The sequence below is a fragment of the Meleagris gallopavo genome, chromosome 3, assembly GCF_905368555.1.
Source record: "Meleagris gallopavo chromosome 3, MGAL_WU_HG_1.1, whole genome shotgun sequence".
NCBI lineage: Eukaryota > Metazoa > Chordata > Aves > Galliformes > Phasianidae > Meleagris > Meleagris gallopavo.
Genome location: NC_139406.1, coordinates 87,230,978 through 87,255,083, shown reverse-complemented (window position 1 = coordinate 87,255,083; position 24,106 = coordinate 87,230,978). Strand labels below are relative to the sequence as shown.

The window sequence follows — 24,106 nt, the reverse complement described above, 5'->3', positions numbered from 1 at the left end:
ACATGATTTTTTTTTTTCCTTTTTTTTTTTTTTCTCCCAGTCAGACGGGATGCAATTCAAGCAGCATGATTTGTTGTAAAACAAAATTAGGTATGCATTGGAATTTCCATTAACGATTGCTTAGAAATAATTCTCTCCATGTCTGGTTTTATTTTCAGGCAAGTTATTTTGGTACCAAGTACATTATGACATGCATGTTCGTACGCACACTCGAGAACATTTATATTATTGCTCCCAGTGCAGTTACTCTTCCATCACCAAAAACTGCCTTAAGCGTCACGTCATTCAAAAACACAGCAATATTTTGCTGAAATGTCCTACAGAACATTGTGACTACTCTACTCCAGATAAATACAAGCTACAGGCACATCTTAAAGTTCATTCTGAGCTGGTAAGTAACCAAAACTAACAAGCCAACTAGTATGTTTATCTCAATTCAGTGTCATCTCCTTGGTGTTTGGAATCATGTGGCAATGCCTGAAGATACAAGAGCTGTAACCTGAGCACATGAGTACTTCTGTCTGCCTGAGTAGTGTTAGATGACTTGGTTATATGAGCTAGACCAAGTATATATTCAGAATCATAGAATCATTCTGGTTGGAGAAGACCACTAAGATCATTTTGTGCAACCATCAAACCATCACTGCCATACCCACTAAACCATGTCCCTCAGTGCCACGACTACCCTTCTCTTGAAAACCACCAGGATCAGAGACTCCACCATTTCCCTAAGTTTGATCACTCTTATTGCAGCTTCCCATATAGTATGTTGGTATCCACTTTGTCCCTTCAGTTTTCCCAATATTCTCAAATTCTTTGCTTTTCTTTACTTCATTCCTTGGAGGCAGATCCTTTCCTTCTCACAGAGATTATTGTGGTAAAATGAATATTTATTTCTCTCTTAATTATTATAGCAAAGTTTATATTGCTGAAAAGCTTTTTTATAAATATTGTTTAGCAATAGTTCTAACTAGTTGCAGCCCATCTATTTGACCAACCACCATTTTCTTTAGTGGCTATGAAGGTGAAGAATTCTGATATTAAAGTTTCGTCTTAGTCAGTGAATGCCCATTGCAGTTGCTTTTTTGCATTAGAAGAGGTAGAAGAGGGATGCTTTCAAGTGCCTTGTTGTGTGTTTTCTTTGAGACTATGGTATGGACTGCGTGCTGGATTGGGAACCCTCTTTCTCTAAAACACAACTTGGTGATACTTCTCTGATCTAACATTATCACATGAATAATGCAGAATGCACCACTTACTGGCATGTTTCTCCTAATCACATGAGAAAATAACATCACAACGCTTAAACTACTGTGATAAGCGTTGGTGGTGCATTCTATCTTTACAAGTGTAATGTTTGAATTAAGGATTCGTGGTAATTTTTCCCCAGATGTGGACAATTTCTAGCTACTAAATGAGCATGGCTGCTTCGAAAAGATGTTTACATATCAGCCTAATGTTTTCAGGTCATCTGCATTTTGCGGGTAGGCTCTTGGCAAATGTTTCCAACAACTGAAGTTATTTTAAAGGTATTTTTACTCTGATTAAGTAATAGTCTTTTGGAACTGCAGGAGAGCTTTAAAAACCAACAACCGGAAAAACAAACAAAAATAAACCACAAGCAAACAACCAAACTAGCCATAGATGACATAAAAGAAAGGTTTATTTTCCTCTTTATCCCAGAATATTGCTGATATTTTGATCAATCCGAATTCATTATAAATTATATGAGAAAGCCATGAAACATATATTTTTTAGGCTTCTTTTGGATTTATTAAATTTATAATGTGCACCTGATGGGAAAAATCTGTGTAAATGATGTCTGAGACTACTGTAAAAAAAAGAGCCTAAAATTAGACTTCCGTGTCCTTATCCTTTTTTTTTCAAGTGTGATAAATATCCGACAGCTCCCACCAGGAGGATCATTTACATGACACTAAATGGAACTGAGAAAATGCATTTCATAATTAAAAACATTATGAAAGTGAGCTCTTTCAAAATTATGCTTAGTGATGCTTACTGCAAAATCTATTTGAGTATTTAAATGAATTGAAAAAATCATTTATTAGCATTTACTCAGTAACTAGCCTTGGCAATGCTCTTATTGGTCCTTTGGCCCACTGCTTGATATATATACTTAGTGCATGCCTTCAGTAAATGGGGCTGCTCATCCAAAATACAGTACTTCAAAAAAGTAGGCACAGACAAATACAGAAAGCTACTTTAATGTTAGTTTTCATTTGCAAAATTAGTACTTAATAAATATTAATGTTAAAAGTTCCCCAGTGATAGCCAGTATGAAAATCTCAGTTTCTTATACAGATGCGCGTATTTCATTAGATTTTTCCTGGCTGCTTTTCAGCTGGATTCCTGTTTTGTTTGATGAACAGGATAAATGATGATTATTAAAAAGCAACTTTGTGCTCATCCCTGTCACTCAGTTATAGCACCCATCATTTCCTCTGTACTGATAAACATCACAGAGAAGTTTGTGTCTGAAGTTATTACAAATCTGTGAGTGATGCTCCAAGATAAACACGGCTGGAGTTCTGATCCAGAATTGGAGTTTAGATCCAGAACACCTACCTATACTTTGGTGACTACAAGTACTTCATGTACATTTCTGGATGCAAAAAATTGTTGTTTGGAAGGTTGCTCAGAAATTTCATTATGCTGCTAACTTTAATAATAGCATAGTTTGAGCTTTGGGTCGTAAGTTAATACTTGTGCTCTTATTGTTCATTTCCCTCTCCTGAGGAGTGTCATTTTCACACTACTGATCTGGCTGTGGTACTTCTAGATCTGGGATATTTGCCACTGTGTAGTCAAGAATGCAAGGTAATGAACAGAGAAAGAATTAACCAAACTTGTGTCTGGCCACTCAGTTGGAAAATGGCTTTTGTTCTTGATGCTGGCTTCCATAAGAAGTTTCAGCTGGCCATTTATTTTTCTAAGCAGTTATTTCATGAAAAAATGCATAAAAAATACTGCTATCATCTTGTGAGCTGTAATAAAGTCTGTCTAGCCTTTTACAATTTTTTAAGTAATTTCCTTCATATGTGTATGTGACCACTTTCTGGGTGCATCAGAAAGTTAGTTGCAGTTTAACAGTGACATTAGCTTAATTCAGGAATCTTGAAAAATTTCAGTTTGAGCATCATGACAAGTTTTGGTGAGGATTTCTACACTTCTTCACTCATCACAAGTTTAACTCAGGAGCCCTATTTTATTTTTTATGTTAGTATTTAAATATTTTTGTTGATTTGAGTAGGTGGAGGAGTAGGCATTATCTCTACATTATTGAACAATAATTTTTTTGTAATTAACAAATTGAGAACTTCTGCTGGCTTCTGCTCTTAGATTAGTGCAGATGCACAGGAGTTCAGAGTAGCTCATTCCTTACTACAAGAAGGCTTGTGATTGCATTTCCACTCCAGCTATAGCTCCAGGAATTCTATCTGAGGATGTAGTAACACTGGAAGATGCTTGACTTTGCAAGATTATGAGTAGCTTCATCATAATTTTTCTTCCACATGAAAGAAGTGTATCATCTATGGAGAAAACAAAAAGAACAAAAATGTTCAAGTACCAAGCTATCAAAATGCATAAAGATTTAAATACTGGAAAGAGAAAACAGCGTGGGAGGAGAGTTAAATAAAGTCATTTTAGGACTGTACGTGCTGCTTTGCTCTTCACAGTGTTTTGGTTTTAAGGCAGTAAAACTTACTGTGATGCTAGCATAGATACCTTCTGTAATTTGTCTCTTTCTTCAGTCATCAACTTCTGTGCAGAGCTTTGATTTTCACTCCTTTGTTTTTAGTTTTATTCTTTATTTTGCTGCTCTGACGTACATATTATTTTTGGTGTAGAAGCATCTTTGTCTTAACAAATTACTTTTCACATCTGTAAAATCTTGTATTCTTTTCAGTGTTTAATATAATAAAGCAGGAAGAGTTGAGACAGTCAGATACTGCAGTATGGGGAGGAAATGATGCTAAACATTTCTTCTCAGCAGTTCAGTGCATCCAGCATCATCAGAATATTCTGCTGACCATTAGCTTCAGAAAAGCTTTATAAGAAAGAGGAGTGGTAGTGGCAGAAAAATATTCTTTAAGCCAGTGTAGTCCATTTGGCCTGAGTTGCCTAGCTGCCAAGCTGGGAGGCATTGGGCAGATAAGAAATGTTCAGTTTTGCCAATGGATACCAATATTTAGTGGTGCTTTGTTTAATTTCCTGCTCATAAAATAATGTCACTGCTAATAAAGAAGCTGAGGGTATTGTTGATTTCTATATCACATTAGTCTCATGCGGTATGAATTGAATGATTTTTATAATGGCTGTAGTCTTAACTTTACACTGCTAATAAAACAAATTACAAAGCAGTCAGGAGTTCACACAGTCTCTTTTGGAATTAGCATCAGAAGTGCTGTTATGGTCCATGAATTTATATTGATATATAGCATCATCAGATGTTACTCTGTATTTTCATAGGATAAGGTCCTCGTGTCATAGGATAAGATGCCTCTATTTATGAGCGTGTTACAGTAGGCTGTTACATTCCTGATGTTTTGCATTGTTGGTTGTGTTTGGCACTGCTTGATTAATTAATTGAACTTTTTAGCAGTCCATTTTTTTCAAATGCTACATATTCAGAGAGTTTCATTTTTGTTTTTAAGGCTATATACTAGTACATCTACCCATTGAATTATCTTGAAACACATACCTCAGAGAAATAAATTTCTCTTTAAGGACTGTATGTTACAGTATAAATAGATATTGAAATTCTTTTTAAGCACAATTTTAATTATTTTATATAGAGTGAAAGGCACTGTGATTCCTCTGTAAGTTTATAGCGAACGATAACATAAACAAAGATAGTTCTGTGATAATAGTAGACTGCGTTTTTCTGGGTTTAAGATTATTTATGAACCTGACTAATTCCTGATTTGTGGGATGTGAACAGTACTTTCAATCAAAAAAAAATTACTTTACTTTGGAATTATTTGAACTTTCTTATATATTTTCAAACTGACTAATAGAAGGATTCAGGAAGCCTCAGGAAATATGGATGTGACTTTGAAATTGAAGTAGTTGTTTGGATTATGCAGCTGGTTTCCAACAAAGGTAGATCTGTCTTTCTTGATACCTTGCTTCTGTTTGCATCATTCAAAAACCCCCAAAGGCATCTAAAAGGCAGGCAGTCTGATAAGGTGCAGGATAAATAACTTCTATTCATAGCAGAGGAGAACTTGCATGCTGAGAATGTGATGAAAGTATTACTACAGCCTCAGTGTAAGTCCTTCCAAGTGCCTCTGTCACTGCCTATGACAAGGGCAATCAGCAGAGCTAGAGCTGTGGTGGGGGGGATCTTTTTTGGGACTATGCTCAGAATTGAAATCTGTTACTCTACAAAAGACACATTTTTGAAGATGACTTACCATAGAACTTGGTGTAGAAAACTTTCGTACTACTTGAAGAAACCTGTTTGGATTGTTATTGATTTTGTTTTATTTTTGTTTTGCATAAGCACATGGAAAAATACTTTCTGATGCCTGTACTTTCATGCTGCTCCTCAAGAGAAACTGCAAGAAAATTACCTTAATTACATCATAAAAGTAATGAGAAATGATACAAATATGCCTAAAAATTTATTTTGATGAGAATGAATTTATGAATTTTCATTTGGGTAACATATTCAGGTAGAAAACCAAAATCACAGCAGGTAGCAGGTTTAGAGATTATAGGTACATAGTTTGAGAGATACTAATTCCCTGAATTAACAGCTCTTTTCTTAAGGGCACTTGATGAACGTTGTACAGGCTTCTTGAATCTCTTTGTCCATAAACTAGCTGGTGTTCTCTACTGTTCCCACTTCACGTGAGGTTCTCAGAGCTCCGAGTGGTGGCTGACCCAACTCCATCTTAGTAAGATACTTTATTTTACTCAAAGTGTTAATCCTCTAGGACCTACTATCCCCCATCCTTGGTGTAGTTTTTCTCACAGACAACTTTCTGATAGTGCAGTCAGAATTATTGTTGTGCTATTGCCATATTAACTGCAAGAGTTTCTATCCCATATTCCACTGTCATGAAATTAGTTATTGCTATTTCAGCCAGTTTGTTCGTTTTTTTTCTCAGATGTAAATGATATTGAATGCGAATACTTATGAGATAATCCAAAACAATTTACGAATAAAATCCTTCATTTTTGCTTTGCTTTTAAGAGGAATGTTCATTTATAACTACAGCCTACAGGCAATACTTATCTCTTTGTCCTATTTTCCTGGTTAGTGTCAGGTGAGAAATTGGTAGAGTCCAGGATTCTTGCTCTCCTTTTACTTGCACATTTCTCTTTCATAACATTTTCTTTTTGAAACAGTTTTCTGTCCTTCTGAAATAACCAGTAAAATACCTGTTCTGTAACTTCAACTAACCTTTTCCAACAATCTCCCAGTGGTTTGGTAGATATACTACCTGGTGGGAGATGTGTTATCTACCTAGTGTCAGGACTAACTAGACTTTCTTCACTCTGTAGTTTTGATACTCCTGTCATACATTAATCTGGTCAGAGCAGCGGTGTGTAGATGACCGATGTGTTTGGTTGAGCACCTGGTCTGTGTCAGCGGGTACTTCTGGAAAGATCGATCTCTTCAACTTATATAAACAGCAGAGATTTTTAAAAATTGAGTAGTTCTTCAGTTAATGGAGAAAAGTCGTGCATTTTCCAGAATTAGCTGCTTCTGGAATAACATAAAGCCCACTAATAATGCATATAGAAAGAAATTTCATTAAAGCTCTTTAGTTCCACTTGTTTGGTGGTGCTAAAGCTTTTATAACATCAGCGACACTGATAAAATCCAGAGAAATCTGGAAGTCTTTAAGTCAATATAGTAGAATAATGCTTTATTGGTAACGTAAAAATGCTGCATATTTATAGTGTTCAAAATGTAGACTTTGAATAAGTAATGGCATCTGTCATTGTTAGCTTTTCTGCTCAATTTCAGGCCATTAAGCAGTATTATAAATACACATACTGGTGGATGTCTTCAGAATAATGAAATCTGAGGTTTCAGATTGGAGAATGTGTGAAATCACTGAAAAAACTGAATAGTCTTGCATCTGTCAAAGAAGTCTAATCTGTTATGTGACTTTTGTCTAAAGTGTCATCCAGAAAATAATGCTTAGATTTATTGTGCGTTTTCTCAGGTACTTGGAGCTCTACATTCACAAGGATTAATGATGTGCTTAGAATTCTGTCATATTTATCTTTCACTTATTTCACCATAAATACGTGAATTTATTAAATTAAAAAAAAAAAAAACCACCAAAAAACAACCCTGAACTTTCAGTTATAACTTTGTTGAGAACTGCGTGTTATTGAATAATGACATAGTGATTTCACCAGTGGACTTAAAATACAATCTCTTTCTTTCTTCTTATTTCTCACTTAAGGATAAAAAGAGTTATTCGTGTCCTGTGTGTGAGAAGTCATTTTCTGAAGATCGACTTATAAAATCACACATCAAGATAAATCATCCTGGTAAGAAAAAATCAGGGAAATTTTCTCAGTCTATTACAATTCAACTATAAATTTTAGAGTGAGCAATATAATGTGGTTACGTTCCAAAGAAAAAGTCTATATCTAACCTAATTTGTTTTGATTAAGGATTTTATTGGGTTTGCAGACGTTAGAATTTAGAATGAAAAGGTAATTGTGCTAAGCAATCTGACTTCACTGGCAAAGAACTCATTTCCATCCAAAAGATGACTTAAGTGAATTCAAATTAAGTATCAGCACGTCTGGAATTAGTCCCATAGATATCATGTAACAGCATATTAGACATAAAATTCCATTGCCCATACATTAACTGACAGAAGTGAGTTTACTGCACATTATTTTGTCTGTCAGTAGTTTGTTGTATTCGTAGATAAATTCACATGAATGCAGAAGTCCTTGGGCTGACTCTAGGCCTGCTCACTTAGAATGTGGCCAGGCTTTATCTCCAGGGCCATCTGAAGCCTGCAATAGGGCTGTTAGAAGAACGCGGTATAATATTCTATGGCCAGAATTAAGCTGGATCCACGCTAACTACTGTGATCCAGTCAAAATCTTTTTAGATTTGCTTTCTAGTGCCATGACTTACAAGTTCAAGCACAATGGCAATATTTCCTTCATCAGTTTTGTATGATAGTGGATACAGTGACTCTCTGCCACTGTGTATAATAGGAGTTGATTGTATAGGCTAACATACTTTTATCAGCTCATTTTACAGTGTTGCTTACCACTTGATGTAATTTGTTACTTAGTAGGAAAGTACCAGTTGAGTTTGGGAAAGAAAAAGTCCATTTGAAATACAGCATGATAGATAAAGGATTAATTTCTTATCTTCCTACTGCCACTAGATAGTGCTAGACTCGTGTTTTTAACAATTTGCTTTGCTCTAAGTTCAGACTAGCTTCCACTTCAGCTCTCTTTTTCCCAAACCTCTTTATTTGCAGACCACAATACAACAGTGTGCTGGTGGAGGACTTGTCAAATGTTATGGGATGTATCTCGTGCACCAAGCAGAGATGAGGAAAGGCTTATGTGCTGTACTGTAGACAGTAGATAAGTCACTCAGTAAGCACAGAAATTAATGTTCAAGATCTGTGGCTGTAAAGCTTTTTTGTTGCCTTAGCCAGGGAATATACGTGGCCTCTCTAAATAATCTAGTCTGTGAATAAGCCATGCACTACATATTGTGCCCTTAAAGCTTGCCATTGGTCTGCACTGGTCCATTGACTACTGAGTTATTAGTGTATGGTGTGCCTGTAGTCCAGAAATACCAGTTACCTCTGAAGCTGTACTGAACTCAGGAATTTAAATAGAGTGAGCAATTTGTTTTGATTCCTTCTAAAAGTATAGAATGATTTTTTGATTTGGGAAACTGCACTCTTTTAAACTCTTGATTATAATAGAAGTAAGGTTAAAAAATATATGTATGTACAGCCTATTATTTGTATGTTCATTTCTAATTCATATATGTGAATAGAACTTATCTGATAAATCTGGTATTTTGCTCCTATACCACCTTGGTACTAACGAAATGCATCTAAGATATGCCTATGCAGTAGTTATACAACAACACTATATAAATATATTGAGCAGCTTGAATGCACAATTCTTTGTACTGTGCCTGCTGTCCTTGTAAGCAGGAGGAATCCTTTATTCTTCCAACGTACTTAATTACAAGCTAAATAAATGTAAGGAATGTGTTGTTGTAAATTGTCAATTACTGAATGGAATGACTGCAATTGTTTTTAAGAATGCAAATGGAAAAGAACAAAAATGAAAGAAAAAGATGGATACTGTTAAAAAGAATTGAATTTTAAGACGACACATCAAAAATTAATTTAAACTGAAACCATTTTCATATTTATCATTAAAATGTTATTTCTGTAGCTCTTTTCTCCTTCCTTTCTTAATATCATTCAGCATGCCTTGCTCTCATTGCTTCAATTTTCATCAAGTATAAGATGTGTTATTAAATAATACTCTTTCTTTTACTAGTTTTGCAGAGGATAGAGGATAGAGCTGAGCTATAGTCCCATGAAGTCAGTAGGACAAAAATCTCTTCAGATTTTTGTAGAGCCATATTTTGAACCAGAGACAGAGAACTTAGCCCTTTTTGCCCAATGATTAGGGAACTTTGCAGTAAAGGAGGGCTCTTGGATTCTCATCCCATCTCACAGAATTACCTAGCTTTTGACCAGGTTTTATCCGGCTTTTATCTGATTGTAATATTAAATGTTAAATATTAATATTAATAAATAATAATAAATATTAATATTAAATATTAATAGTCCTGAGAGGCCTCAACTTTCATAGATCCCTACTGAGCAGACATAAAAGCCTGAAGTCATGGATGAAGAATCTACCATAGAAAGTAGGTGAGGGTCCAGACCTGTGTGTGTTTTTTCTTGTTTGAGTACTTTAAACAAAATTGGATGGGAATCCAGACAACTTAATTGAACCTGCTAAATTGGCCCTGCTTGGAACAAGTGACCTTAGAAGTCTTCCAGATGCATTTATTCCAGAAGTCTGTTTTCACAGAATCACAGAATGGCCAGGGTTGGAAGGGACCTCAAAGGTCACGAATCTCCAGCCCCCCTGCCACATGCAGGGCCACCAACCTCCATATTTTATATTAGACCAAGCTGCCCAGGGCCCCATCCAATCTGGCCTTGAACACCTCCAGGAACAGGGCATCCACAACCTCTCTGGGCAGCCTGTTCCAGCACCTCACCATTCTCATAGTAAAGAACTTTCCCCTGACATCCAACCTAAATCTCCCTCAACTTAAAACCATTTCTTCTTGTCCTGCAGTTATCTACCCTTTCAAAGAGTTGATTTCCCTCCTGTTTGTAGGCTCCCTTTAGGTACTGAAAGGCTGCAATGAGGTCACCCCTCAGCCTTCTTTTCTCCAGGCTGAACAAGCCCAGCTCCCTCAGCCTGTCTTCATAGGGGAGATGTTCCAGCCCCCGGTCATCTTTATGGCTCTCCTCTGGACCCTCTCCAACAGCTCTCTGTCTTTCTTGTACTGGGGGCTCCAGACCTGGACACAGTACTCCAGATGGGGCCTCACAAGAGCAGAGTAGAGGGGGAAAATCACCTCCTTGTCCCTGCTGGCCACCCCTCTCATGATGGAGCCCAGGATGCCGTCTGCTTTTCGAGCTGCAAGAACACACTGCTGTTTTTTCACTTTAAAATTTCTGATTATCAGGCATTCTGAGGATCGTAGCTGACTGAAGTGAAGTATTGTGATTCTTGACATCTCTGGAAAGCTGGGGTGAAATTTTGAAGAAACTCTTCTAAAAATATTGAAGAAAAAAGCACTAGATTAGTTTATTGTAAATGTTCATAGTTGGAAAATGGTTTTTCAGCCAGTGGCACATGCAAGATTTATTTATTTATTTATTGTAACCAGATAGCGGGGATTATTGAGTATGCAGATTGAGAGAGAAAGGTAAGAACATATAAAGGCTTTTAAGGAAAAGGCCCCAAAGTAGAAGTGCTGTATTCACTGCTTAGTCATTATCTGAGCGGCACGAGGGAAGGTAAAACTTACAAAAATCTGAAGTGGATCAGGATCTAGCTCTTCAGTATTAGATATGTAACAGAGAACAAATTCCCTGATGTCCTTCTTTTTATTATCTATTACTTTTCTCTCAGAGGTTTCGATGAGTACCATTTCTGAGATTCTTGGCAGAAGAGTTCAGTTGAAAGGACTTATTGGAAAACGAGCTGTGAAATGTCCCTATTGCGATTTTTATTTTATGAAGAATGGGTCAGACCTTCAGCGTCACATTTGGGCTCATGAAGGTAAAAGTCTGGTTTTGAGGATATGATAAGTTTCTTATTCCACACAAGCTGCACTGACTTAAAAAGGAATTCAAATTTACTGCTATACCTGAATCAAAAAAAAGTTAAACTACAGTAGAATAGCTTTCAATGTTTATATAATTAGTTTAATAGATTCTAAATCACATATGAAATTACATTTTCACAACACAAATGGAAAGCCTAAAGGTTAAAGAAAATTAATAAGCTTCTGATTCCATTTTTTCAATATCTCATTCATATGCATCCAAAAAGTACATGTTCTCAACGTGAATAGACAGCCTAAAGGTTAAAGAAAATTAATAAGCTTCCTATTTCATTTTTTCATAGACCTCATTCATATACATCCAAAAATTATTCTATAAAAAAAGAGAAGTGATTTAAATTCAAATTCAAAGTCTCTTAAAACCAGTAATTTTCAGTAATTCCATATGAAAAGCTACTGCTCTTTCAGATTTGTCCAAACATACTTGTTAGAGGAATCTATTAGTAAAACAGCTGAAATCCTGTTGCTTTGATGTGCACTTAGAACTCCTATGTGTATTTTAATTGCATCGTGCTGAGCATGGCAGCTAGCTGACACGGACCTAAACAGTGATGAAAAAAACCATATGACATTGCTGATCCTGTATATATATGTGTGTGTGTGTGTGCATCAGCATTCTATATGTGTGTATATATTTATAAAATTGCATACAAATGTATGTTACATGCATATGTGTATTTATTTATATGTCTCAGGAAGAAATTCCATTCCAGTGCTAGCACAGAGTTTGAAAATTCCTTTGACTTAAAACCTTTGTCCAGTAGAAGTTTTTGCCTACTTGCTTATAACAGATGGAAGACAGCTCATATGACAACTCAAATAGTAAATAAACTATGAAGCAGATTGCCTTTGACCTCTCAGCATTATTCTGGATTCTTTATCTATAAACTCGCATAAAGAGAATAATGGAGTTTAGTGCCTCTGAACCGGTTTTTTGTTACCAAAGTGTTAGTGCCCATGCAGACATTTATTCTTGTACTGTGTGTTTGAAAGCCTGAACTCTGAGTTTCTGTCTTTTTACTATGGTAGTTGTTTTCTCTAGGATCCTGTAGGAGCTTTGGTAATTCAAAATCAAAGGCTTGGAACAATTGGTCATGTATTCTGTAGACAGAGTTTATACTGCCAGGAAAATTTGATACCCAATTCATGTAACTAGGGAGAAATGGACAGGAATTTATTCCAAAATCAAAGTGTGCAATCAAGTCTGCTTGAAAGTAGGTTGTAATTCCTCATGCTTGTAAATCCAGTTTTAAGATCATGAATATCAACCTAAAACTGTCAGAGCCTCATGAAACTGTTGAATTGTTGAAAAACTGCTAGTTCAGTTATATCCAACTTTTCTTTGAAAGATGTACTTTGTTCTAGTGCACTTTCTACTAGGTGAGATACTGATGCTTTGGACAATTTGAAAGAAGTGAAGTTGTAAGTCCTTGTGGCTTAGCCAGAAAAAAGTACGACTGTACAAGCCATTAGCAGGTCTGAAGCTAATTAACAGTCAAATGCAACTTTACACATTTGACTTGTGCTTATGTATTACATATCTAATGAACCAATCTTCCTAAAATAAGTTTCTTCGTTCTTTATTACATAAATAGAGTATGTTAGTTATCAGAAGACTGTTAGAAATACATTTGGTTGTCAGTTAGATTCAAATCTAGGTGGATTGGATTCTGCTTTTAAATGCAGGGTCAACATACCAGTACAAAAATAATCATATTTTCTCTATTGAACTTAGAACCTGCATTTAATATAGAAGTATTTAATTCTAAAATGAGCCCCCCAACATTCCTTTCTGTAATGAGTTAAATCATATCATACTGTCAAGAACTCGGTGTAGTTTACTTAGACTCTACAGATTAAATTTCTTAAATGTAAACACCCTAATTTTAAAATGTTGCCTGTGTTGCTCTCAAAATTTGAAATTTCTGTATTTCCCTCAAGGAAATGTCCACTCTCTCATCAAAACATACAGCTTGTTTCCTAGTGCATTTTTTCTTTTTAGGTGTCAAACCCTTCAAATGTTCTCTCTGTGAGTATGCCACTCGCAGCAAGAGTAACTTGAAAGCTCATATGAATCGTCACAGCACTGAGAAGACACACCTTTGTGATATGTGTGGGAAAAAGTTCAAATCAAAAAGCACTTTGAAGAGCCATAAACTCCTTCATACTGCTGATGGTAAGAGCACATTTATTAAATCCAAGTTTGTTTTAGGGCAATAACTGCTGCCTGTAATATAGCACTGTATTAACAACCTATTTTTCATTTGAGCACTTACAAAGTTTATTTTTTCCCAGGAGATATTTCTATTTATGTAATAATTCAAAAACTTTTGAAAATTAACCTCTGTGAAAGACAGTTGTCCGTGAAATACTTGTTTTTTCTGTATTGTGATCACTTCCTTCTACATACTTTCAGAGTACTTCTGATCTCAACAGAAGTTTGAAAATACAGATAATTCCTTTATTATCTGCTTTCTTCTGTGAGAATATTGTTAGGAGTTGCCAAATCCAGTAGCCCAGTAGAGGCAAATTACTGCACACCTATGTTTCCAAGTATCCTAAGTGGTACATATGGGGATGTATTCCCAATAGACACATGTGCAGAAACATTTGCTCAGTAATTTTAATATTTCTGTGATAATGACAGAAAAAAATAGATGTAAACCAAGATAAAAATATTCTAATTTCTTTCAAAATTTGGGATGCAACAATACTTTATTTCTCTGTTTTTTTTCAAAGCATTATAAGTTGTGCTGACCTTAGTGGCGTGGTCTTTGTTATTCATGCAGCCTTGTGGAGCATAATACCTCTCTTTATTGACTATTTCATTTAAATTATTTTTTCTTGAATCTGTTCACTAGCATTTCCCTTGCACATAAACACACAAGCTCCTTATTATCCATTGATACTCTCTTACTTTTGTGTCTGTCCTTTTCAGTGTGTGATACTAACAGAAGGGATGTTCCCTTTCACAGTAGTATATATATTATAGGAAATGTGTAATATTGCCAACTCAGAAAATCATTCCTTATTCCAAAAGTACTTTCCAATGTTTTCAAATAACTTGATCAATAACATACAGGTGCTGCACGTATGTATAAATTACATGTGCAGAAATCAGCAATTTCACTTATCAAATCATTTGCTGATAGCTGGCAGTGGGAGAGAGCAGGTTGTATTTGAATTAAAAGAAAATTTGGAATATAATTAGAATATGAAGCTTAGAAAAACATCTTCCTATGGTGCCATTAATATCTCCTGCATGGGGTCTGATACAAACACAGTGTTCTGGGAAATTCCCATTACCTTTGGAAAAATGCATGCTGCCATTGGAGTGACAGATTTCACTATCTGTAGATAGTGAGTGATTCTGTAGAGTCTTATTCCTCACAAAGTTCACTTCAGTAAACTCTTCATATATTTCCAACAATTGTTAAAATAAAGATAACATTTGTCATCAAGAATGTACTGTATGATTTGTCAAGGGACTCAAAACCTCTAGAATGCTGCTGGTTTCTCTTTGCTGAATATCTCCTCCTACACTGACAGCACTTCAAAACTTCAGTGTTTTTCAATTATTTCACAAACAAATGAATTTGAAAGATGCTTCTGCTCTTTGAGTCTTGTCTTCCTGAGTTAGGGATCTGGGCAATTTTTGTTCAAATATCAGCCTTGCAAGGTCAATTTACCCAGTGGAATATAAAGTAGTTTTCTGTCTGTTTTATTCCATTCGAGGGTGACATGATAGAAAACAACTCTGCAGCCCAGTCTTATTACTGATTGTGATTAGAAATACATCAGAAAAGCTGTTTTTCATTATTTAATTAGATATCAGAAATTGCAACACAATTTTTCTTAGTTTTTTTTTTTTAATGGAAGCTTTCACACTTGTTATAAAATGCTTGCAATTGTTTGAGTGAGATTCAGAATTTAAAGAAACCTGTTTTCTTCAAGACAATACTTTTTTATCCTTCCTATTGCTTCTTTTGCTTTCTGACTAGCTTTAACGCACACTGCTTTAATCAGATATAGTTGGCCAACCATGGGCATTTAATTAAGAAAAGCAGTCTTTCTACATTTAATACATAGCGGGACTGATACAGTCTAAATGTATAGAGAAAGGGAGTATGAAAGCAAGACAAAAAATGGAGACAAGCTATTTTATTTTTAAATCATAGAGGAAAAAAGAATTGGGAGAGAGAATACTTTAAACTAAAGGGTGCACAAAGGGAAGTACTGCATGGTTATATGTTTGAGTGCTTCCCTCTTTACAGAGCCACAAACAGCAACAGATGTTTCTTGAAAATGTCATAGAGAATTCATTCCTGTTAGAGTAATGGTTTCAAGGCAGGCTATTATGACCACAGAGTATGATATCTTGCAGAATACAGACTGTAATTTAATAATTCTACATCATATTTCAGATGGATTGTGTGGTACATCTTTTTAGATGTATTGTACCTAAGCAGACTTGATTTAAAGACTTCACGTGACAGGGCATCTATCTGATTTCTGAGTAAATTGTCTTAGACATTAGTCATGCCCTCTGTTAAAAATGTTGACTTTTACACTGAATGTTCTACCTATCAGCTTCGGTAGTTGCAATTCCATTTCTTATTCTTCTGTTTTGTTACTGCTATTTCAGGTTTAGTATCTGCTGTATTAAGGCCTGACTTAGAAACTTGTAGGCATGTAAAAAAATTTCAAATAAACTATGAATACAGCATAATCCTTCTATACGGAACTTAAAGAAGCACCTTTCTTTGGATAACACTTCTGTACTGAATTAATGCTGTTGGGTTTTTTGTGTTTTTTTTTTTTTTTTTTTTTCACAAAGCAATCTCTACAAATTGTATGACTGTACTGACAATCAGACTTTCAGTCTGTGAAGTACTTGAGAAACACAGTGTATCTTGAATCTTTCAGTGACTTTTTAGCCTTGTACCTGTGAGAACAAAGTTTTGCAAATACGCTCCAATTGTCTTCATATCCTATTGCCAAGCAGAAGTTCCAAAGTTATTTTAACCCCATACATTTTGAGAAAACGTGTCCCCTTTTAAAATAAATACAAGTCAGCACTACGAGGACAGATGATAGAACTTTCCCATTCTCCTGTTTGGCAGCCGCCAGACACCACACAGGAGGTGTGAGCTAATCCCAGTATGTGCTCTCTCTTGCCTTGTAGGACTGTATGTGAGTCTGAGGGTTACTGCAGAGATTTAGATGAGAAAAAACAAAAGCTCATACTGAACAAGGAGCCATCATGCTCTGTGCTGCAGTATGTGCCCATTTTTTAAAACTGTGTAAGCAAAAGTGAAAGGTGGGAACACGAGGCTCTGCTGTTTGCCATATTAATCCTATTTCATTCAGTGCCCAATTTTATTTCTCCCTGTGTCTTGGGTTAAGCCTTCATAGAAATCTTTTTAAGGTACTTTGAGTCATGATTGGAAGAGTAGAGCAAAATACGCTGAAGAAATCTTGTGGTAAAAATAATAGGTTCTGTCATGCTGTACCAGAAATATATCAAGAAAGCATGCAGGGAAAACCAAGAAAATTTAAATGTGTTTGAATTTTAACAACTCTCTACTGGGTACAAAAGTAGAGTAAACCTGTGTAACCATGACCAAACATCAGTATTTTAAAGATGTATAAATCTACTTTATGAATAGCAAAGTAAAGATGACTGTAGTGGTAAATTCTCGATTCCCTTCTTCCATTTAGGCTCTGCTGTACTGATTTTTTTCTCTTTTTCACCAAAAAACTATCCCAAGAGAACCTCAAATAGTTAACACTTGTAGTTTAGAGGTCACACTCAAGCCTTTTTTCTTCCTTACTGCTCTTCACTCTGTTTAACCAAATTTTGGAGAGCAGGTGGTAAACTGAGTATTGTTCATTATTATAATTTTGGAAATCATCATTATGAAGAAATATTACCAGTAGTTTTCAGAACTTAAATAGAAAATAATGATTCCATTTTCTACCTATTTCAGGAAAGCAGTTTAAATGTACAGTATGTGATTATACAGCTGCTCAAAAGCCACAACTCCTACGTCATATGGAACAACATGTCTCTTTCAAGGTAAGAAAACAAAAGTTGTCGTTATTGATAATATTCAGAAATACATGGAACTTCAGGCAATAGTTTCAAAACTAGCACATTTTGTTTTGTAGTCACAATTACAGCATCTTAATAATTTACTATTTTGGGAATTTTCACTTTATATTCAGACTTCTGAGGTGGATTTATTTTGTTCATGGACTATTTTCAGTATCTGTACTTGAAAAAGATACGTGTTTTAAAATATAAACCAACTGTAACCATTATGTCTGACTTGACATTACTAATCTCATATGTATCTTAAAATTCCTTATTAAAGTAGGAATATGCATCCTATCCATCACTGTTAATTGCCCATCTTAATCTGCTGTGAAAGTTTGTATATGAGTTCGTATACTTGAAGAAAATTTATGAGGATTAACTTAAAAAAAAACCCCAAAACTACACATTTATCTGAAATGTGGCTTGGAGAGAATTTTGAAGATGGTTAATGTTTCTATGAAATGTTTAGGTGAGAAATGTGTAGACTTTAGTATGGCTTTATTTTCAAATTCCATGTTGGTTCTCGGCATGATCTTGATGCAATGAAATATTGCTTTCAGAAAACAGAAATGATACTTGTTTTTTTTCCAGAAAAATCGGATATTTTTTATGTATGAAATGTTCATTTTAATGTAACACTTATCTTAGCAATGAACATATTAATCTTGGAAAATGTCATACTATTTTGATATGCAACAGTTTTCATTATCTAACAAATTAGTTGGCTTCTATGAAGAGTACACTTTAGTTGCTTCTTCATTCAGCAGAAAGGATGACAGTTTTTTGACTCATGACTTAAGTTTTGGAACGCAAAACCATATAGGAAAATGAAGCAAATCATCTAGAGGGACTGTATATTTTAAAGAAAGATTTTTTTTTTTTTTTTTTCTTAAAGACCAACAATATATATCTATTTTTTTTCTATTTTCTTTTTGTGGAAAAACACTCTTTTCCTTTTTAAATAGCTTATGAGATGAAAGTACTCATAGTAAGTACTTTATTAGTTAACAAATGGATAGTTCTGACCATATTTTAGCATTATAGATATACAGTGCCTCTTGGCAGTCCGCTATAAGCCTACACTGAATTGTGGCTACTCAATGCATTATTAAGAGAACTGCAAAACACTGAAGTAAGTAAATCAGGAATATTTGTTAAGAGGGGTTCATTAAGTCTCTTAGTAACACCTACTTCTCTCTGGGATAGTTGCTTGCATGCATATCAAACTCATCAGTAGCAACACAATCTAATAATAGTTTAACAATCCTGTTTCCAAGCTACCCAGTGTTTGAGTCACAAAACCCTGATGGCTGGCAGGTGCTTGAATTTGGACTTCAGGACATTCTCAAAAATGAATTCGAGAGCTGCAGAAATCAAAGTTAATCCTCTTAGTGTGCTGAGAATTGTTTCCTGTCTGGACAGTGAGTTGCTGGTAATACCTGGACCTCAGAAGTACAAGAGCTCATGTTTATTGTTACTTCATTTCAGGGTGTACTGGAAGAAAAAAAAAAAAAATTAAAAATAATTATCAACATTTCGTAGTTCGATTTAAATTTTAGATGTCTGAGAAACTGAAATAGATTATGTTTTGTTTTTTCTTTATATGTTTAGCTATAGGTGAGTTCTTAGTGACTAGTTACTGCTGTGCTGCTTTTCTAGTCTACAGACCACTGTGCTGTTTAGAACTTTTTTACTTTTTTATTTCATTTTGGTTAAGCTGCCGCTGGTCACAGGAAATTTCCTTCAACTGCACATGAGAAGAAATGCACATAGAATAATAGAATTGTTTGAGTTAGAAGAGACCTTTAAAGGTCATTTGGTCCAACTCCTCTGCAACAAGCAGGAACACATAGCTAGATCAGGTTGCTCAGAGCTCTGTCCAGCCTGACCTTGAATGTCCCCAGTGATGGGACATCCACCAATGCTCAGACATTATTCTGGTAAAAAACAAACAAACAAACAAAAAAAAACACAAAACAAAACCAAAACAGTACAACGTAGAATTTGAAGAAACATCTGAATTGAATGGACTACATTTTCCTGACATAGTAGGAAAGCTGGACAGATGTAGAGTGAGTAGAATAGATGTGGAAAACCTGGAAGAGATGTGAATAACCAGAGAGAAAACAAATTAAGGGTTAGAAAGACATTTTGGTCATGGTAAATGAAGTTGAAAGGCAGTGGAAACTAAGTTTGTTAGAAGATACTTAGAATCAGCCAAATGCTACAAGGGAGGAATAGATCAAAACAAAAATTGCTGGTTTTATACTGGTATAAAACAATTGGAAAACTTACTAGAGTACTTTTGTTTGTGCCGTTTACTAACACTTGTCACATCATTAAAGCAATCCTGTTACATAACTTTGGTACACTTTGTGGTCATTTAAAAATCTGTAATTTGTTTTGTATATTTCTTAACATTTAGTATATCTTCAGTCAAGTGTATTTTTAAAACCTGTTCTGAAAATAGCATTTTTAGTGAACATGCACTATGTCATTTAGTGTATTCTCATGAACACTAAACATGCTGACAGTTCTTCTGATAAAACAGTTCCATTCAGATGTATTGTTCATTCATTTCCCTGTTTGTATAAGCATTATACCTGAAGAAGAACATGATGATTAGTGGTAAGGTGATGTCCTTTTTCACCATTCTCAAGTTCTAGCACTTGTTCTTTTAGATAGATATATTGAGATATTGATACTGGTCAGTTGTATGATTCTAAGATGCGTTCAGATTGTTTTTGACAACAAAAATCTTGTAACTTGACATTTGAACATTTTTTTTCTGTATATCAGCTCCATGAATTTGCACTGTAGACAGTAGTAGTGCAGTAAAGTTGCTGCTGTTATACCATTACAATACAGTTTGCTTAAAGGAATCAACAGGATGTTTAGAAAAGCCCTTTTCCATTACAGCTTGGAGATGCTAATGTAATTTGCTGAAGATGGTGAACTTTGAGTAGTAATGAACAACAGAAGCCTTGGGAAAATTTCTCTACCAGTGATTAGATTTGCCTATGTTTTTTGTTTTGTTCATTTGTTTGCTTGATTTCTTGTCCTGTTTTCTGCCCTGTACTTAGATGAACTGTGTGAAGTATTGTAATTGCATACCAGATAGCATAATACTGCATATTGTTCAGACCTTTCTTTACCATTAGACATGTTTGAAATAACTGAATCAAATGTAAAAGGTTGATTATTCTGAAACTTCCAAAGTACTAATTAGAAATAATTATCTAAGATAAGTAGATACACATGAAAATTTTGTGTGACCTCATATTGGCAAATTGGACAAACCAAGCAGAATATTTTGTGATCTCGTACTGGTGACTTGGACAGACCATTTTTGAAATTTTTCAGCATTTAGGTTTTCATCTTCAGGATCATACCACAATCACTGCTAGATTTAGTATAATTCAGCATATACTATTTCATATTTGTTATGTGTGTTATCTTAGCACAAATGCGTTCTGTTTGTACAGAGCTATAGAGGTTGTGCCATCAACTCTATATGGCCAGATTAAAGAAAAAGTTATTGCCTCTCCTCACCCTGCTATCAATTCTGCTGTCATACAGCACATAACACACAGTACATGCAAGTGTATTTAAACTGATACAAGAACTAAGCAATCTGCATGAAATATTTTCTTGAAAGAAATGTGGTATCTGCTGTGGAAAAGGAGGGCATTACTATGAAAAAAATGAAAGCTGAATGTTACAGCACCTTCTGAATTGAAAGGTTAAAGGAATCTGAACACCAGTTTTCTTCCTTACTGTTATTGCTTGAAGCCTCAAGGAAGGTCATGAGCAGCAACGTTAGGGCAATGTTCTGGTCAGCAGACCCTGACAGCAGACATTTCCCTGCTTTAAATTCAGTTTCTTAATCAGAATTTCTGTACCAGCTGTTTTCTGCTGACTAGCTTTAGATGAGTCTGGTCATTGTGGCTGTGCATTAAGCATTTTGCTCGTTCTGAAGAACTGGACTTTTTCCCAAAGGAGTTCAGTCAGTGTCTGCATTCTGTTTCAGACCTGGTTCTGCCTAGCTTTCTTTAACAGTTGCATGTCTCACTCAAAAGCTGCAGTTATTTTAGCTCTCCTACTCCCTCTTTTCAGACAAAAATTACTTTGTTCAGGGCAAGTGAGTGAATCACTTGCAGAGAATCTCTGTGTGGTCAGATCTGATCTCATTATGAAAATACCCAATTTATTGAATTGTAAAAGTAAGTACTGATCTTATAATGATGAGAATTCCTTGTTGGTTTTTTTTTTGTTTGTTTGTTTTTGTATATAATTACAAGTTAAAAATTGTAGGTAAAATTTAGTTATGACTTTGTGTTGAATTTTGGAAGGTCTCCTTGGGAAATGCTCAAACTAGAATTCAGCCTGGTTTCTCTGAATCTAAATCTTGCAGCTTAGAGCTGTTTCCTTTTTGCTCCTAGCCTTTCCGTTGTGCACATTGCCATTATTCCTGCAACATATCTGGTTCCCTGAAGAGGCATTACAACAGGAAGCATCCTAATGAAGAGTATGTAAATGTAGGTTCTGGGGAGCCTGCCGCAGAAGCTCTTATCCAACAAGGTAAACCTCCACTTTATAAGATTTGATGTTATCTTGCTGAAGCAAACGTGATGTACAATAAACTTCTGCAGGATATTTATTCCTCATGTTATTGGGTGTTATGTTACAAATTAGTACTACTTTCTGGTAATTCTGAACAACCTGTCTTTAACTGTTCTTTCACTGTCCTTTGTTCTTGATTTCTGAAGGTGAGTGAATCAGACTTCTGACCTTGCCCGTTCTGTTCACTGCTGTGTACATTTATCTTTTTCACTTGTCTCCTTCTGTAAGTAAAGATTCGGTATCTTTGAAATGAATGATACACTGATAAATTTCGATGACAATTTTACAAGGTTGAACTAAACATTGAGAGTAAATGACACTAAATTGTTCCCCCACAAAAGAGAGTGCAGATAAAACCAATTGCACAGAGTACTGCTCAAAAGCTTGTTTGTGGCCAAAGGAAGCACAACTTATGTATGTAAGTATTAATATAATGTAAATCTTAACAACCTAATTTAAGAATAATCATTAATCTAGATCTAATGATGTTAATCTTGATGGCTTTGTCGTCTTCTCCCCTTCTGCTTGAGGTCAATTTTGCATGTTTTACGCTTTCTTTTTAATTGTTCTGTAGCTCCAAATTACATCCAAATTTACTGTTTATAGTTTAAAGAGCAACAAAGTACTTATGAAGGGCATCAGTATTATCTATCTGCAGACCTTCTTTTTTTTTGGTAGTTTATAGCTGAGATCTTCATTACCAAGCTTGTGTCCCATTTCTTATCACTCCTTGTCTTCTATGCTGCATCCTGTGTGTCCACATCAGAAGGTTGTTGTACCTGGCCTGCATTTCTCCACTTTGTATCACTGTGCTAGGGTCCTAAGTGTTCCATTCCTTGTTATTGTATAGTTGTACTGCACAAACAAAAATAAAAAGTGATTAGATGTAGACACCTGTCAGTTGGAGAAATTGTCGTCATAGACAGGTTAAGAAGACATAACGAGAATATTGGGGGATATCCAAAATTCAAGAGCTAATTGAATGTCAGAAGGAAAGGAAAATCAGCTTGAATTATTTTATTTTATCATGCTTATGTAGTTAGCATTAGAAGTTCTATTACTCACTGTCATTATTTTTTGTTGATAATTTTCAGCTGAAGTCCTGTATTTCCTTCTGAAAAGATGGGCAGCACTATTTGCTTTATTTCTGCCATTTCTACTTCATACAGGCATCAATCACCATGTAACTCATTCCTTGCAGTGCCTGGGTAACAGCAAAGCACTCACATGTACTGGTTGTCTGATTCCCATCAGTCCTTTTTTGCACTGGGCAGCGAATCAAAGCAAACAATTGACTCTGCTATCAGATACTTTTGTGAGTGTAAAAGGTACTCAGAGGTTCACAAAACACAAACCTTATTCAGTTCTAGTGCCTAGACTTGAAGATGGAAAGGCCTAATTAAATAAAAAAAAATTGTTCTGGAAATATTTTAGGGTTTGGTAGAGCTGATTTTTTTATTCTTTTCCACTGAAACAAACAAACAAACAAATTATAAAATAGAGAATGCAGTTGTTGTCAGAGAATTAAGACCTTGGAATGAGATTGAATAGGATTAGCCTTTATGTTTTTCTCTGCTAGACATGCTGTTTTCCCTGACTTTGCAACCTTCTTTCTTTTCCTTTCCTTACACATTACCCATGCTACCACTAACACTGTGCTTGCTTCCCAGTTGTTCACCTGTTCTGTAGGGTATAGGAACAGTGAAGGGACTTCAAATTTGTGTAACAGCAACCAAGACTATGCCTCATCTCAGAACTATCATGAGGAAAGCCACGCTAGTAGATGCAGTTTTCCCTCATGCAACCTCCTTTGCCAACTCCTCTTCCTCCTGTGTAGCCCATTATGAAGAGTATTACATGTGGACTCAAAAAGGGGATAATTGTAGATTTCTTGTCAGACTATATGAAGATCTTTTTTTTTTTTTTTTTTTTTAGTTTTTTTCCCCTCTCAGTGTCTT

At 35.3% G+C, this 24,106-nt stretch overlaps 1 protein-coding gene across 1 annotated transcript in view; it reads left to right on the top strand.

Annotated features, from left to right (window-relative positions):
* Window positions 1–24,106, top strand: part of ZFAT (zinc finger and AT-hook domain containing) — an 87,197-nt gene that overhangs the window by 36,706 nt on the left and 26,385 nt on the right. Inside the window, exons 7-12 of the mRNA XM_085221727.1 lie at window positions 159–391; window positions 7,452–7,539; window positions 11,212–11,361; window positions 13,428–13,601; window positions 17,416–17,504; window positions 21,968–22,106. Coding sequence (XP_085077853.1) covers window positions 159–391; window positions 7,452–7,539; window positions 11,212–11,361; window positions 13,428–13,601; window positions 17,416–17,504; window positions 21,968–22,106 — 873 coding nt within the window. The remainder of the gene's footprint in view (window positions 1–158; window positions 392–7,451; window positions 7,540–11,211; window positions 11,362–13,427; window positions 13,602–17,415; window positions 17,505–21,967; window positions 22,107–24,106) is intronic.